This window comes from Odocoileus virginianus, chromosome 7, assembly GCF_023699985.2.
Source record: "Odocoileus virginianus isolate 20LAN1187 ecotype Illinois chromosome 7, Ovbor_1.2, whole genome shotgun sequence".
Classification (NCBI taxonomy): domain Eukaryota; kingdom Metazoa; phylum Chordata; class Mammalia; order Artiodactyla; family Cervidae; genus Odocoileus; species Odocoileus virginianus.
In genome coordinates this window covers 40,634,967-40,653,151 of record NC_069680.1, presented here as the reverse complement: position 1 = coordinate 40,653,151, position 18,185 = coordinate 40,634,967, and the positions used below count along the sequence as shown (strand labels likewise).

The window sequence follows — 18,185 nt, the reverse complement described above, 5'->3', positions numbered from 1 at the left end:
CTTGAGGAGAGCATGGCAACCCACTCCAGTTTTCTTGCCTGGAGAATCCCATGGATAGAGGAGCCTGGTGGGTTACAGTCCATGGGGTGGCACAAGCGACTTAACACATGCTGGGCTTGCATGCCTTTAATCCTTTAATCTCCTAATCTTGATGGTCTTCTCTGGTCCCTTTAATTTTGCCTCTGGCGGTTTCCTGGCTGCTTCTCTCTTGATTATTGTTGTTGTCCTGTACAACACTTTGCACCCAATGGACTGTAGCACGCCAGACTTCTCTGTCTTTCACTATCTCTCAGAGACTGCTCAAACTCATGTTCACTGAGTCAGTGATGCCATCCAACTATCTCATCCTCTGTTGCCCCCTTCTTCTCTTGCCTTCAGTCTTCCCCAGCATCAGGGTATTTTCCAGTGAGTCAGCTCTTCGAGTCAGGTGACCAAAGTATTAGAGCTTTACCTTCAGTATTAGCTTCAATCCTGCTAATGAATATCCAGGGTTGATTTCCTTTAGGATTGACTGGTTGGATCTCCTTGCTGACCAAGGGACTCTCAAGAATCTTTTTCAGCACCACAGTTTGAAAGCATCATTTCATCAGTGATCAACCTTCTTGATGATACATGATTACATGATTATTGGAAAAATCATAGATGGACCTTTGTCAGCAAAGTAATGTCACTGCTTTTTAATATGCTGTCTAGGTTGGTCATAGCTTTTCTTCCAAGGAGCAAGTGTCTTTTAATTTCATGGCTACAGTTACCATCTGCAGTGATTTTGGAGCCCAAGAAAATAAAGTCTCTCACTGCTTCCATTTTTCCCCCATCTATTTGCCATGAAGTGATGGCGCTGGATGCCATGATCTTAGTTTTTTGAACATTGAGTTTTAGGCCAGCCTTTTCACTCTTCTCTTTCACTTTAATCAAGAGGCTCTTTAGTTCCTCTTTGCTTTCTGCCATTAGGGTGCTATCATCTCTGTATCTGAAGTTGTCAATATTTCTCACAGCAATCTGGATTGCACTTTGTGATTCTTCTAGTCCAGCATTTTGCATGATGTACTCTGCATAGAAGTTAAATAAGCAGGGTGACAATATATAGCCTTGACTTATTGCTTTCCCAATTTTGAACCAGTCCATTGTTCCATGTCTGGTTCTAACTGTTGCTTCTTGACCTTCATACAGAGCTTTCAGGAGGCAAGTAAGGTCATCTGGTATTCTCATCTCTTTGAGAATTTTCTATAGTTTGTTGTGATCCACACAGTCAAAGGCTTTGGTGTAGTCAATGAAACAGAACTAGTTGTTCTTACCAAATTCCATTGCTTTTCAATGCTTCAACGAATGTTGGCAATTTGATCTCTTGTTCCTCTGCCCTTTCTAAACCCAGTTTGTACATCTGGAAGTTCTCAGTTCATGTACTGCTGAAGCCTAGCTTGAAGGATTTTCAGCATAACCTTGCTAGCATATGAAATGAGCACAATTGTGCAGTAGTTAGAACACTCTTTGGCATTGCTCTTCTTTGGGGTTGGAATGAAAACTAACCTTTTCCAGTCCCATGGCCACTGCTGAGTTTTTCAAATTTGCTGTCTTCTTGAGTGCAGCACTTTCACAGCATCATCTTTTAGGATTTGAGATAGCTCAGCTGGAATCCCATCACCTCCACTAGCTTTGTTTATAGCTATGCTTCCAAAGGTCCACTTGACTTCTCATTCTAGGATGTCTGGCTCTAGGTGAGTGACTACACCATCATGGTTATCCAGGTCATTAAGATCTTTTTTGTATGGTTCTGTATTTTCTTGCCACCTCTTCTTAATCTCTTCTGCCCCTATTAGGTACTTGCTATTTTTCTCCTTTATTGTGCCTATCTCTACATGAAATATTCCCTTGACATCTCCAATTTACTTGAAGAGCAACTGTTAGAAACTGCCCTTTGGAACTCAGGAAAGGTCATGAGTTTTGTCTACAGGAAACAGAGACAAAAAAAGACCTCCATGCCGTGGAACTCCATAGGGCTCCACTCAGTTTCAATAGGTCTTCCATCTGAAATGTTATTTGACGTGAAAAGTTATCCCAGCTATGTAGTTCAGCACCACTTGTGTTTATTACCAAGTATTCATATGCAATCTTCTTTAATGATTGGTTGACTCTGATGTCAAATGAATAGCAGCCAAATAACTAGTCCCGTCATGACTGGTTAATCCATTTATAAGGCAAAAGTGCAATTCTGTGGACAAGATTTTCACCCATCTTTGTGTTTGCAGCAAAATCTTTAATTCAGCAAAGTACAGTGTCTTTGAAAAGAGGCAGTACAATGATTTCTTTTACTGGCTTCTCCAGCAGTCATTCAGCAAAGTCAGCTCTCCAAGACTTTACTTTTTGGCCTTCTGTTATGTGACTTCTCCAGTCAATGCAGTATGGTAACTCATTGTCAGGTGCTTTACTTATTCATTTGCACTTTGAAAAGGTGTACCAAACAATTTTAAGCTTAAAAACTTCATCACATTTGCATTAACAGTTTCCTTTTCTTTAACTTTTGAATGATGGGGCACAAAATGATATCATAAGTAACATAGTAGTATTTTTTAATTGTTCTTATTTTTAGATCTGTATGCTCAAATATTTGGGATGGAATTTCATGAAACCTACAATTTGCTTTCATATTATCATAAAAAAATCTATAAACCTATTTATCAATACGTATCTAAAGTTAGAAGGATTGAAGGTAGATAAAGATGCCACAGTATTAACAGTTGCTAATCTAGGTGGTGGGGATACAGGTGATTCTTGAGCTCTTCTTTCAGTGTTTCCATTTATTTGACATGTTTCATAGTAAAAAGTCAGTTAATAAATGAAGCCACTGAATCAGAGGTTATTCATATTATTGCTTCACTTCTAAGTCATTGAAAGAATATGGCATGGTTTTAAAAATTACACGAGGTATTTTAAAATAGTTTTATTGTGAAGCGTGCTCTGCTGTGCTGTTCTCAGTCACTCAGCTGTGTCTGACTCTTTGCAACCCCATGCACTGTAGTCCACCAGGCTCCTCTGTCCATGGGGATTCTCTAGGCAAGAATACTGGAGTGGGTTGCCGTGCCCTTCTCATCCAGGGGATCTTCCCAACCCAGGGATCGAACCCAGGTCTCCCTCATTGCAGGCATATTCTTTATCGTCTGAGACACCAGGGAAGCCCGCTGTGAGGTGGATAGCTCAACAAGTCATCAGCGTGATAGTCATTCAGATAAAAATGTTCATCCTTTTTCTTTTTTATCTGTACTGTGTTGTGACCTCTAGCAGAGTCTCAAGATTCCAGTTATTTTAGCTATAAAAGGGATGACTATAACAATGGTTCTTTGATAAGTCTATTTATTTTCTGTTAATTGATTTCCATTTTGTTAGATCTGAAAGTGCTTAAATTGTTACCAAAAATTCTTTAGAGTGTTTCTTCTTTAAAATCATCCTTAATTTTTATTGGTAATAAATGGCACTGAATGTTTTGAAGCATTTAAAATTGTAAAAGCTCATGTGTATGTGTGTGTGTGTAAACATATGTGCATGCTCAGGAACTTTAGTTGTGTCTGACTCTTTGTGAATTCTATGGACTGTAGCCCACCAGGTTCCTGTGTCTATGGGATTCTCCAGGTAAGAATGCTGGAGCGGGCTGTCATGCCCTCCTCCAGGGGATCTTCCCCCACCTAGGGATCAAGCCCACGTCTCCTGTTTTTCCTGCATTGTAGTGGGATTCTTTACCACTGAACCACCAGGGAAGCCCGTATGTGTATATATGTACATACACACACACACACACACACACACACACACACACAATGGAATATTATTGTGTGATATAAAATAATACATTATAAAGAAATCCAGCTATTTTCTTTTCTACAACATGGATGGACCTTGAGGGCATTATGCTAGACAGAGAGAGAAAAATACTTCATGGCATCACCTCTATGTGGAATCTAAATGAAAAACTCGTAAGAACATAGAATAGAACAGTAGTTGTCAGGGACTGAGAAGTAGGGGGAGTAGATTACAGAGTTTCAGCTTCTAACCATGGTTGATAGCACTATATTGTATAACTGAAATTTACAAAGAGAGTAGAACTTGTCAGTTTGCAAAGTACATAAGAATAAATATATGAGGTGACAAATGTGTTAATTAACTAGGTTAACTGGATGAGAGGAATTGTTTCACTATGTTCACTTTAAATATCTTGCATTTTTGTCAATTATACCTAAATAAAGCTGAGTGTTTTAAAACTAAGTAAAATTGTAAAAAATAATTTATTAAAATGTCCTCCTAAAACTTAATGTTTTTGTTTTCTTTAGTGGGTTACATAGTCATGCAAATATTTTTTTTTTTTTTCCTCATGACTAAGAGTGCTCATGAAAATGAAAATATTGTAGAGTGGCTTGACATAGACTTAGCACAGAAGTATTAGAGCTCTCTAAAGAAGGCAGCCAATTATAATAAAATGAGAAAAACTCAGTTGTAGTTTGTGTTTTTCATAAATACCCACTGGGATAGAAATATTTTAATTATTCTTACATCTCAGAAGAAACTGAAATATATAACTCATTAAAAGAACATGGAAGGACTAGATTTTTCAACCTGCATAACTCGTGGAAACAGCTTCCTCTGTCATCCTATCTTTCTCTGATATGTTTCATCCAGCTGCTGAAATAGACTGCCTTCTGGAAATTAAAACCCACGTGGCTCAGACCATAGCAGTAAATCTGGTGGAACAGATGGTCCTGGATGAATTGTTTTACCTCTGCATAAAACCTTAGGATTTTATCAATAGGCTTTACACTAAGTAATGGGAATCAGAGTGACAAATTAACAGTAAAACTTTCATGCTTATATCCAAACATCATGTTCTGGCTTCTTATGTTGTATTTTTCTAATCAAGCCAAACCATTGTACATTAGCAACAAACCTAAGATAAGTCTCATCCAACTCATCTAACTCATTTAAATATGTTTATTCTGTAGCAGTTTACCTAAAGATTGAGTTTACCTAAAGAGCAGTCTTTAATCAAATACCTTATATACAAATGTATATTCACTCATTTATAGTCTTTTCTCTACTCAAGATTGAAATAGGGTTACATGAGAATTTAGTTCTGCATCCCAGTTAGATTTTCTAGTGGAGTGGATTTTCAAGAATTTTATGTTGATGAGTTTTTTTTTTCTTTTAAAGCTGCTATCATTATCCATAGAAAATAAGTTTCATTGGTTTGTGTATTCAACATAATTCAATATTTCCTTGCTGGTCTTGTGAGTTTTCCTAATAAGAAGCTGAGAAGACATTTTTCAGGGTCTACTATGAATCTGAACATTTTTTCTCCATCCTGTCTGATCTGATCCCTATAAATGTCCTAGGAAGAATTTGTACATCTATATTTTCATAACTTTATTCAACACATGTTCTTGAGTTGTTATTAACAAATCACTAAAAATATAGGAACTGAGAAAAATAGATACAGTTCTTATTTTTGTGGCATTTGATTTTGGCAGTGAGGATGGCCAGAAGCAAATATCTGACTAATTATCTAATTACAATTGCAGGAAGAGATAAAAGAGATCATAATAAGAAGACCTTATCTAGCTGGGAGAGATTGGTGAAAGTGGGAAACTTCCAGTGTTATTGAATGCATGTTTGTAGTGCTGAATGTGTCGTCAATAGAGCTGTGTCTTAGAAGACGGGTAGCAGTTGGCCTATTGAAAGGGAGGACAGAGTGTGTGTATGTAGCGGGGGGGCTCCTGGAGAGGGTGATGGAACTGGAAGGAATCTGGTGACAGCAGGCTGATAAGGGAGAGAGTGGTTTTCTCCCCATTGTAACTGAGGCATTCAAGGTCACACAGGGAAATCTAAGTGAAGTTTGAACTCAGTTCTGTCCAACCTCCAATTCTTTCTTGTACATCTTGTCTTTCCCCTGTTAGTCATCAGATTATGCTTAAGTTATTGCTATGATCTTCATCTGCAAATTATTAGTTATGAAATCTTTTTGCATGTTCATTCAGATATATTGCTGTTTTATTTATAAAAGTGAGCTGCAGTACATGCCTTCAGCATCATCTCTGTCTTGTTTTTCAGCGTTCCAACATTCCAGAGCCTTCCTGAAGAGATCCTCAGTAAGCTTGCTGACGTCCTTGAAGAGGTAATTTTTTTTAGTCCTTGAACTTTTTGAGATGGGACTCAACCCATCACAGCTGTGCAGTGACAAGTCACAAACTGCAGAGACCTTTTACATTTTTTTGAGCACTGGGATGAGATATATATTTGGCTTCAAATAAAAGCAGCTCAGCATATCTGACATTTATACACAATTAGAAGTGCGCGAGTCAACTTAACTATAGCAGAAGGAAATTTTTTCACTGTGGCAAACATTTTGTTACTTTGATTTCCAAGAATGGGAGATGGCATATATATCTCTTATTTCAATTGGTGATAAGCAATAAGTAGTCATTGGTACTCTGAAGATATAAATTAGCAAATTTATAACATGAATTAGAAGGTTGGGTAGATATTTTTTTAGCGTATTAGTATTTTATGCATGTAATTGCATGTGTGAATGTGAAAGTGTCACTGTTACTTTTTTTTCTCTGTACCTATAAAGCACAGGAAATATTGAAGCAGGAGAAAGACAGGAGGTTTACACAAGTAGTGTCTTGAGTGAACACAAGAGGATAGGGTCCCTGGTGCCTACAGAAACAAGGAAGGCACAATACCTAAGCAATTATGCAGGTAGGGAGGTTGATGGAGTGGCTGGCTCTGTGGCTTATCTCTTCTGACATCTATTTTCTCAGTGATCTAGAAAGCAAGACAATCAACTATGGGGCAGGTGTTTGAGAGGTTTGAAGACAGAAGAGAAGGTATGAGAAAAATAGAAGAGGAAATGAACTAGGAAGGCATAGTATGATTGCCAATCATCATTCAGGCACTATTTGATATTACCAATCCCAAATCTCAATTAAACAGGAAAAAGAGTTCATCCAGGATGTATGATAAGACAGATAGATCAAACTCCACTCTGTTGTACAAAAGGATGGAAGAATTTTTAAAGCACTGGAGTGAGTTGGTGGAAAAGTAGTCCAGTAGGACTGTTACCACAGAGTAGGTTCTTGTCTCATTGCAGAAAGAATTCAGAAATGAGATGGAAGTCAAAAAGGAAAAGTGAAGATTTATTAAGCTCTCAAGGGGAGAGCTGGGGCCCAGGTGGGCAGTTGCCCTGAGTTTCTTTGGCAAGTCGATTTGAAAATAAATGAACAGAATATTCATGGAGGAGAGAGGGATTTGGGGTTATATATTTCCTGATTTTCATCCTAGCTCTACCTTCCAGGGTAGGAAGGATTTTTGTCCTTATTTAGTCCTTGAGAAAGACATTCCTGAGCTGTAAAACACATCATCAGCCTGGAAGAAGATGTATATCTCAAAACAGGCAAATTGAGAATTTATAGTTGAAAATTTTCTAAAGTAAACACCCCAAGAAAAGGGAGATCAGGAGCCTAATAGTGTCAGAGAGAAGCCTATCTAAAATTTAGTCAAAGTGAGGGGACTGTTCAGTCTGTCTTGCTTACCAGCCCATTTGCTCATGTGTGCTTTTTCAGCCCCATTTGTTTCCCTAGATTCAAGTCCCAAGTAGATAGAGAATGGGATTTAACCAGGACTGGTATTTTGCCAGGAAAAGCTGAGTGGTTGAAAGAGGGAAAGGGGGTTGAAGATGCATGTGAAGGAAGGATAATATAGACTGTTGCTGGGATTTTGACTGGGCAAGAAGGAGAGGGACGCTGAAAGGAACAAGGGTCAGTGAGTGACTGGGATCAATGGATTTTAGTCTCAGGAGGCTGAAAAATTTTTGGAGTTGTGCTATCATAGAGATAAACCAGAAAGATACTGAAAAAGTTTTTGTGTCTAGGTACTCACACTACCCCGTAACTCAGTCAGTAAAGAATCTGCCTGAAATGCAGGAGACATGGGATTGATTCCTGGGTCAGGAAGATCCCCTGGAGAAGGAAATGGCAATTCAGTCCAGTATTCTTGCCTGGAAAATCCCATGGACAGAGGAGCCTGGCGGGCTAGAGTCCATGGTGTCACAAGAGTAGGACACGACTGAGTGACTAAACCACCACCACTCACAATACCAGTAATTATATGATACACAGAATTTCAAATGTTTATGTCCACAAATTCTTAAGAGTCTTTTGTCAGAGTGAGCTCCCCTAGGATTTACTGTTCTCTCTTATCTTATATGGGAACACCAAGTAAAACAGAAGTAACGTTTGGCTCCTATGTTAAAATATAAAAGATCCATGAGAAAAAACTGGCTGCCTTTCTTTCTGAATGTGCCAACCACTGTGCTTGCAGCCTCTGTGAATGAAAAGCTGCTTTCCCCAGTTCTTTTCCTGGTTGAATACACTGAAGAACTCTCTGATGACCTTTTTCTTTTTCTTTTTTTCTAAACAAAATGAAATATAGTGCAAAATCACTGGCCCCAATCAAGCCTGTCCAAAATAAAATAAAATAAAACCCCATGAAATTCTTTAATCATTTTCTTTCTTTTCCACAGCTGTGGAAGCATTTGCTATGTTTTGCAAAACAATAGCCATAGCTCTATAAATAATTTTGACCAAAGAAATATTTTAATATTTTATGTCTGGTTTTCTCATCAGAAGATGCCTTTATTTATGTTATACAAACCACAGTACAGTCTACAGCAGAACTGCATGAAAATGGAAACAGATGATTAAGTGCCCACACATTTACTCTGAAGACATACAAAGAAGTAAACAGCCAAAATATGAAGTTAGAATTATGAATATACTACCCAATGCACAAAAGTGTTCAAGTTGAATAAACAAGCACAATGAGAAATTAGATTAAATTATGTATCAGATAAAGTGAAGAAAATTTGGAAGAACAAAAGCAATACCAGTTTCACATAACATTAAAGGAAAATATGCTTGCATAATAATTGAGCTGTCTTTCTTCCTACAACATCTACAAGAAAATGAAAGAAAAAAGAAAGCCTGTATAATCATTGTGTTTAACAAAGACGCTTATAGCCTTGTTAAAACGAATATTTATGGAACATCTGTCACGTTCCAGTAATTGTTCCAAATTCTAGGATTCAGGGCCTTGTCCACCCGAAGCATATGTTTCAGTGGAAGGTACAGATGAGACGTTAGGAAATAGCATCAAAATAGCATTGAGTGAGAAGGCTACTCTGTATTGAGTTAGGGAGGGAAGACTTCTCTGGTCTCAAGCTGAAATCTAAAAGCAGATGCAGGATGCCCTGTGTATAGTGCAGAGAGAAGAGAGAGCATAATGTCCTAAACTAGGAATGAGTTTGCTGTTCTTAAGGCATAGGAAAAAAAAAAAAATTACCGTGAAATGAGATGAGGCTAAAGAAAATAGCCAAGGCCAGGTGGCAGGGGACTTTGCTGATTGTGATAAGGAGTTATGATAAGGTTTTTAATTGCAATGGGAAGATTTTGAGGGTTCTAAGCCATAAAATGACATGATCTGGGTTGTGTTTAAATGATAGCTCTCTGTGAGAAGAATGGATTATAGAGGGACAGATCAATTATTTAGACAAAATAGCCCCAGATGAGGGTAGATGCTTGTATGTGGATGTACTTTCTTACTGTTTCATTCCATTCATTATGAGACAAAACTTCCAGAACGAGGGGAACATTTTTAAAGAATAGGGGCAGGGTACACAAGGACTGAGAGTTAACCCAAGAAAGGAAACAAACATAATGAAAGAGGAACGGACATAATGTTATTGGTTAAGTGATTTAGCAGGGTATTTGTGACTGGAGGACAAATACGTGCTGTTTGGGGAATCCTACTCTAAAATTGAAAAAGAAACCAATACATGAGTAATTTATGCCATTGCCCACCCCCCCCCCCCACTTACCTCTTCCATAATTTCTAGTGTAGATGTACCCATTTATCTGTTCTTCCTTATGAGATTGTAAACCGGGAACAAATATCCTTATTCTTAGTGTTGTAATTTAGTGCCCCTTTCTTTGTTTCCTTTATATCACGTAGTACAAGTATTTTCTTTATTGAATCTCTGATGACTTTTTCAGAAACATAGGAAAATTTTCTCTAGTTCCTTTGAGAAGTTGTGTTTATGCATAGATATCAAGAGGTTCTTGGTCAAAGGTCTATCCAGATCAAGAGCAACAATTCCATCATTTTCTTAGGTTGTGTTTTGCAAGACAAGTTGAAGTAATTAATTGATTCTCTAATTATTCATCTTCATTGTCACCATAGTATGTTCTTCTCATCTTGTATCTGACTTAAAGTAAGGCTTAATAATGAGTGGAGATCATTTTAAGAGCTTCAGCTTTGTTTTGCTAAAGAAGCTATTTTATAGTTTGTAAAATAAATTATAGGAGAATTTTTAGGCACATGTAGGGAATAGCAAGATTTGACTCTGTAAACTAGTTTCATTAACTTCTATATTATTCTGTATAATACAGTGAAAACTATGTTGAATTCATTCACATTGAATGAATTAGTCAAATACTGGAATCTAGTCTGAAAGCCTAGAAAGTTCTTATGGGTAAATGAAAAGAGCTGTGAAATTATAAATAGGATCTAGTCTTTTTTTCTTACTATAGCAACCTAACACTTTCCTTCTTTCTTTATGTACACATAATTAGTCTCTGTAGATGAATTACATTTTTCAGATGGATGGAACAACCTGTAGCTAATCTCCACCTGAGAAATAGCTTCCTTCAGTGGCTACCTACCCAAACACAACGGAGGAAAGTCATTATAAATAACTCAGTGTATAATAAATATCCGCATATTAGAACTGTGCTGAGATCTTTAAAGGAAACAACAAATAAAAACAATTTCTTATAGAGAGGAGGAGCAGAGGTTAACCTGATATCATATTACAAAGAACCTTGAAAGTTAATTTGGGAAGGAGTTAGGCTTTCACCAATAAGGGTGAAAATGCTTAAATAACTCAAGTAAAACCATATTTTATTGAAGACATTAGATTGAACAATCAAGTTAAGCCAACAAATTTGCTTTTTACCACTGGTATAGCTCATTCTTTCTTTGTAAATAGCAGTGGGACATGAGTGCTATATTTAAGTCTCCTGATTTTTAAATAGAAAATAAAACATGTGAGAATCACTTCTTTGGTTACATTGAAATCTGTTTCACATCCAGTTCTCTCATGAAACACTGGATTCGGTTGTCTTAGAATGAGAAATACTTTTGCTTTACCAGCTTTTTAAGAGCTCTCTACCTTTGGGTCTGCAGCTTTGTGTGATTAGATCTTAGATACATTTGAGTCTAAATAATGGATTGTTCTGGTTTGTGTCCTTATACAGGGCATTTATTTATGTTTTCAGTTTGGGGATATTTATACTGTTACGGCCCTGACAAGATCTTGAACAAATAATACTCCTCCAAGTTTTTGAAATATCAAAGAGGACATGATGAGAAAAATAGAAACAGAAAAGAGGCAAGGAGACCAAATGTTTTTCTTTTTTTTCCTCTTCCCATTGCTCGAGAATCCACTGAAGAGCAAATGCTGGATCACAGTCTGGGGATCATTATTGGAAAGGAGGCTAGTGTCACACAAGGTACCCCACGGCTGATTCAGTCTGCATCGTTTCAGCTGGGCGACTGTTGCTTGGGTCACCATGTCATGTTGACATCTTCTCAGATCCCTTTGCATTCTCTCCAGTTGTGAGTAATACAAGGGATAAATACTACACTTGATGAGTTATTGGAATGCTCTGAAGCTTTCTCTCTTTTTATCATTCTAAACAGGTCTAGACTCTTTGAAAAGAAACTAGTGCAGTAGACAGAAACATTATTAATTCTCTTCGAAATCTGTTGTTGTGACTAAACTTTTTGATTCTTGCTATTCAGAGCCAAGTTGGAGGGAATTTTAAGTACCCATTCTTTTCCAGTTGCTTTGACCTGAAGGACTCTGAATTTGGACAATTATCTGTTTAGATCTACCTGGTTCCTTTTGATTCTTTTTGGGTCTTCACATGTACAGGGCAAATGAGTGCTTCTGAAGGAGGAAGTAGAAGGGTGTATGTTTGTATTTTTGTGGCAGGGTGGAGAGATTAAAAAGTAAAGACAAACTTTCAGTTCATATGAATATCTGCCAGTCTTATTCTATTATAGATGTAAATGTAATGGGGGAATATATTTGCAAATTATAAATGTGATAAGGTAGTTGTATTAGTCAGAGTTCTCCAGAGAAAACAGAGCCAGTAAGATGTGCATGTGTAGAAAGAGAGATTTATTTTAAGGAATTGGCTCCTGAATTATGGATGCTGGCCATTTCAAAATCTGCAGAATGAGCTGGCAGGCCATGGAAAAGCTAATGTTGCAGTTCAAGTTCAGTGCTATCTGCTGGCAGAATTCCTTCTTGCTTGGGGAATGTCAGTCTTTGTTCCATTAAGGTCTTCATTTGATTGAATGGGGCCCACACACATTAAGGACAGTAATCCACTTTAACATTTAAATCAATGAATTTTGAGTAATCTAGTCTCAAAGTTCACTTGCTGAAATGTTAATCTTATAACACACACACAAAAAAATTCAGAATAATGTTTGATCAAATATCTGAGCACTATGGCCCAGCTAAGTTGACACAATATTATCATAAGACTTATATCTAGAATATATAAAGAATACTTACAACTTGATAATAAAATGATAAATAATTCAATTAAAAAATGAGTGAATTTTTAAAGTTATAGATAAAAATGCATGAATAGGTATTTTTCAAAAGGAGATATACAAAAATCCAATAAGTACATGTTTCTTATTAGCAGTCATCAAGGAAACAAAAATAAGAACCATAATTATGCACCACTTCATACCCTCTAGGGTGGCTAGAATTAAAAAGACAATGACAAATCTTGGTGAGGATGTAGAGAAATTGTAACTCCCATATGTTGCTTGTGGGATTGTAAAATGGTGCAACTTCTTTGAAAAATGGTCTAGAACTTTATCTGTTAAGCATTTATATAATTCCTTCTCACTCTGAAGTTTCTACCTCTTTAAATTACATATTTTGCTCATTTGTATAATCTATACCATACCTACAAAATATCCAGTTTTCATTTTTATTCAACTTCCTCACTTGAGTTGAACCAGTAGCCCTATACCTGACAAAGACCCAAAATATCTAAACAGGTTGGAAAAATGGATGGACTCCACTAAATATAGGTAACAGAGGAGAATATAGTTTGCACATGATTAAAAAGAAAAAAACATACAGAAGGATGGAACAGAAGGCTGGAATAGTGGAGAAGGGCAGAATGTAGGCAATATTGCTAGAAACAAGGGAAGAATACAATTGAAATAACTTATAAATTTTCCCTGGAGAAGACTTTGGGGGAAAGTATTGGATTCCTTTTTAACTTAGTGGACACAACTTTCTGTGTTCAAAGGATGGGGAACTCCATCTCTAAAAATAGCCTGGATGAAGGATTTAACGCATCACTGATGAATAGGGATAAAGCAGTATCTGCCTATTGTAGTACTATAGGTCTTAAATTGTATAATTATTGTAAAATTATTAGCATGCAAACATCATTTCAGATGTCCATCATCAGTGCTTACCAACCCCTTTCACATGTTGACACATAATGGAAAATGTTTATCCTACACACAGATTGAGGTTAACAAATAAAACTCCTTATGCCTGAAGGTTACTGGTCAGGGATTTTGACTGTCCCAAGTCCTCCTGGGCTCTCCATCTGAATGGCTGAGGAGGCATTTTGTAATGTCTGGAGACATCTGTGCTGGTTATAATACTGAGTGAGGTTAACAGAAGGCTGCCACTGGCTTCTAATGGGTAGGAGCCACGGTGCTACTGTTGCAGGAAGGGGGACCTCTTCCAGGGCCTGAAACTGGGCTCTTGTCTAACACTTGGAAATGAATTGCCCAAGGAGACACATGTGCTGACAAAGCAAGAGACTTATTGGGAAAGGGCACCCGGGCGGAGAGCAGGACGGTAAGGGAACCCAGGAGAACTGCTTTGCCACGTGGCTCAGGGTCTCGTGTTTTATGGTGATGGGATTAGTTTCCGGGTTGTCCTTAGCCAATCATTCTGACTCAGAGTCCTTCCTGGTGATGCACGCCTTGTTCAGCCAAGATGGATGCCAGAGAGAAGGATTCTGGGAGGTGGTCGGACAGGTGGTGTCTCCTTTTGACCTTTCTGGAACTCTTTTGATTGGTGGAGGCTTATTAGTTCCCTGTTCCTTACCAGGACCTCCTGTCATAAAACAACTCATGCAAATGGTTCATATGGTGCCTGGCCAGGGTGGGCTGTTTCAATCAGTGTGCTTCCCCTAACACTACTAAACATTCTACAATGCACAGGACAGCTTTACAGCAATTCATTCAGTCCCAGATGTCAGCAGTGCTGAGTCTGGGAAATTCTCCTATAGAGTAAATGTGATAGGACTTGGGAAATTCTGCTGAAAGTATGAAGGAAATAAAAGCATATAATATGATCAAGACTGCCAAGGACTGGTGGACTACTTTAGCGAGAGTGGTTAGGAAAGTTTTATCTGAAGAGGTGACTTTGAGTTGACAGCCATGGCAAGCGTCACAGATAGCAAAATATAGTATGTAATGTTAAGTATGAATGGAAATCATACATATTTGAAAAACTACAGTGTAGAAGAAATTAGTTAAGATATTGTAAATACTCATGCATTGCTTTAGTGTTTGAACAATATTGATTTTTTGGCTTCTACCTAGCTCTAAGATTCTGTATGATCACATTCTCAACTGAGATCTCTCTAGTTCAGAGCCTCAGTCATTTTCATTTCTACCTCTGTGGGAAGTGTCTTCTCCTTTATCCCACTGATCTATTTAGCTGGCATTATGTGGAAGAAATAAGTGCTTGTCCATTGCTTTAAGTTAGTCTCTCGTTTTGTGATGTTTTATCACTTTAGAGTGTAAGTTCTTTAAAGGCTGTTGCTCTTCACTGTCATGTCCAGCTCTTTGTGACCCCATGGACTACAGCACCCCAAACTTCCCTGTCCTTCACTGTCTCCAAACATGAGTTTGCTCCAACTCATGTCCATTACATTGGTGATGCTATCCAACCATCTCATCCTCTATCTAATAAAGGCTAATGATGTATTCATAATTTCTTTTCACAGGGTACTTGTAAGCAGTTGAGAGGAGCAACACTAATACCTTCCACTTATTAAGGCTGACTGTGCCAGGCTAAGGGCACCTGTTTAAAACCCTCTGAGGTCACTACTATTACTGTTGACCCTTGAACAACAGCAGGGGTTAGGGACACTTACTCTTCACCCAGTCAAAACCCCACAATCAAAACCGCTACTGCATAAGTTTACAGTAGGTCCTGGTATCCATAGATTTGGAACCACAGGTTCAACTGACCTTGGATTACTTATAGTACTGGGCAGTCATATTAGTGAAAAAAATCTGCATGTATGTGGACCCCCAAAGTTCAAAGGCATGTTGTTCAAGGGTCAACTATGCTTTTACTATTCCTAGTTTATAACTGGGGGAACTGAGGCTCAAGTAATACAGCTAATGGGAAAGTAGTTTATTCCATCCAATCTGAAGCTGGAATTGGCACCTTTCATTACTATGCTGTATTTCATCTTGAAAATTCATAGTATAAATGAAGAGGAAAAAAATTATTTTCCCCCATTACCTATTCTTTTTTCTTTTTTAATAGGCGATGTCTCCTTCTGAAAATGTTTACTTATCTTTTTCTTCCTTTTTCTCCATGGGAGTAGCTAACTTTTTCCCAGTCAGCATTTTAAATTTGTTATGACAGGAATCCATTTTATGCCTTTAACAAACTTCAAAACTAGGCAGTTTCTAGTCTTTTTATCACCAGGATGTATATATTTTACATTATGCTATCTGTAATTCATCAAAATGTATGTGCTCTCCAAATAGGAAACCAGTCTGTAATAAGTCAGCTTTCTAGAAAACATTCATCAGTTCAATTCAGTCTCTCAGTCCTGTCCAACTTTTTGCGAACCTGTGAAACGCAGCAAACCAGGCCTCCCTGTCCATCACCAACTCCCGGAGTTCACTCAAACTCATGTCCATTGAGTTGGTGATGCCATCCAACTATCTCATCCTCTGTCATCCCCTTCTCCTCCTGCTCTCAATCCCTCCCAGCATCAGGGTCTTTTCCAATGAGTCAGCTCTTCACATCAGGTTGCCAAAGTATTGGAGTTTCAATTTCAACATCAGTCCTTCCAATGAGCACCCAGGACTGATCTCTTTTTGGATGGACTGGTTGGATCTCCTTGCAGTCCAAGGGACTCTCAAGAGTCTTCTCCAACACCACAGTTCAAAAGCATCAATTCTTTGGTGCTCAGCTTACTTTATAGTCAAACTCTCACGTCCATACATGACTACTGGAAAAACCATGGCCTTGACTAGACAGACCTTTGTTGACAAAATAATGTCTCCGTTTTTTAATATGCTGTCTAGGTTGGCCATAACTTTCCTTACAGGGAGTAAGCACCTTTTAATTTCATGGCTGCAATCACCATCTGCAGTGATTTTGGAGCCCAGAAAAATAAAGTCAGCCATTGATTCCACTGTTTCCCCATATATTTGCCATGAAGTGATGGGACCAGATGCCATGATCTTATTTTTCTGAATGTTGAGCTTTAAGCCAACTTTTCAGTCTCCTCTTTCACTTTCATCAAGTGGCTTTTTAGTTCCTCTCCACTTTCTGCCCTAAGGGTGGTGTCATCTGCGTATCTGAGGTTATTGATATTTCACCTGTCAATCTTGATTCCAGCTTGTGCTTCTTCCAGCCCAGTGTTTCTCATGATGTACTCTACATATAAGTTAAATAAGTAGGGTGCCAATATACAGCCTTGATGTACTCCTTTTCCTATTTGGAACCAGTCTGTTCCATGTCCAGTTCTAACTGTTGCTTCCTAAGATGCATACAGGTTTCTCAGGAGACAGGTCAGGTGGTCTGGTATTGCCATCTCTTTCAGAATTTTCCACAGTTTATTGTGATCTACACAGTCAAAGGCTTTGGCATAGTCAATAAAGCAGAAATAGATGTTTTTCTGGAACTCTCTTGCTTTTTTGATGATCCAGCAGATGTTAGCAATTTGATCTCTGGTTCTCTGCCTTTTCTAAAACCAACTTGAATATCTGGAAGTTCACGGTTCATGTATTGCTGAAGCCTGTCTTGGAGAATTTTGAGCATTACTTTAATGGTGTGTGAGGTGAGTGCAATTGTGCAGTAGTTTGAGCATTCTTTGGCATTGCCTTTTTTTGGGATTGGAATGAAAACTGATCTTTTCCAGTCCTGTGGCCACTGCTGAGTTTTCCAAATTTGTCAGCATATTGAGTGCAACACTTTCACAGCATCATCTTTCAGGATTTGAAATAGCTCAACTGGAATTCCATCACATCCATTACTAGAGTAGTGATGCTTCCTAAGGCCCACTTAACTTCACATTCCAGGATGTCTGGCTCTAGGTGGGTGATCACACCATCATGGTTATGTGGGTCATGAAGATCTTTTTTGTATAGTTCTTCTGTGTATTCTTGCCACCTCTTCTTAATATATTCTACTTCTGTTAGGTCCATACCATTTCTGTCCTTTATTGAGCCCATCTTTGCATGAAATATTCCCTTAGTACCTCTAATTTTCTTGCAGAGTTCTCTAGTTTTTCCCATTCTATTGTTTTCCTCTATTTCTTTGTATTGATCGCTGAGGAAGGGTTTCTTATCTCTCCTGCTATTCTTTGGAACTCTGCATTCAGGTGCTTATATCTTTCCTTTTCTCCTTTGCTTTTCACAGCTATTTGTAAGTCCTCCTCAGACAGGCATTTTGCATTTTTGCATTTCTTTTTCTTGGGTTTGGTCTTGATCCCTGTCTCTTGTACAATGTCACGAGCCTCTGTCCATAGTTCATTAGGCTCTCTGTCTAGAGAGAACTTGTAATGGTTGTCACATAATAATATATAAGCGTGCTTGATATTTGTGGTTTTCTCCCCTTTCAGGGGTTTGTAAACAAAGAGTGAATTTGTGTGAAGTATGAATAAGTGGCTCATCTTTAACATAAGCATGAGATCCTATTTACAGAATGCTAGTTGGTAGTATTGGAGCAGATCATGATAAACCTTGAATTCCTTTCACTGAGCAGAGTCATAAAC

At 38.0% G+C, this 18,185-nt stretch overlaps 1 protein-coding gene across 2 annotated transcripts in view; it reads left to right on the top strand.

Annotated features, from left to right (window-relative positions):
* PRKG1 (protein kinase cGMP-dependent 1) overlaps window positions 1-18,185 on the top strand; it is a 1,335,516-nt gene that overhangs the window by 959,980 nt on the left and 357,351 nt on the right. For both annotated transcript variants that reach the window (XM_070470571.1, XM_070470570.1), the window contains exon 5: window positions 6,091-6,154. In XM_070470571.1, coding sequence (XP_070326672.1) covers window positions 6,091-6,154 — 64 coding nt within the window. The remainder of the gene's footprint in view (window positions 1-6,090; window positions 6,155-18,185) is intronic.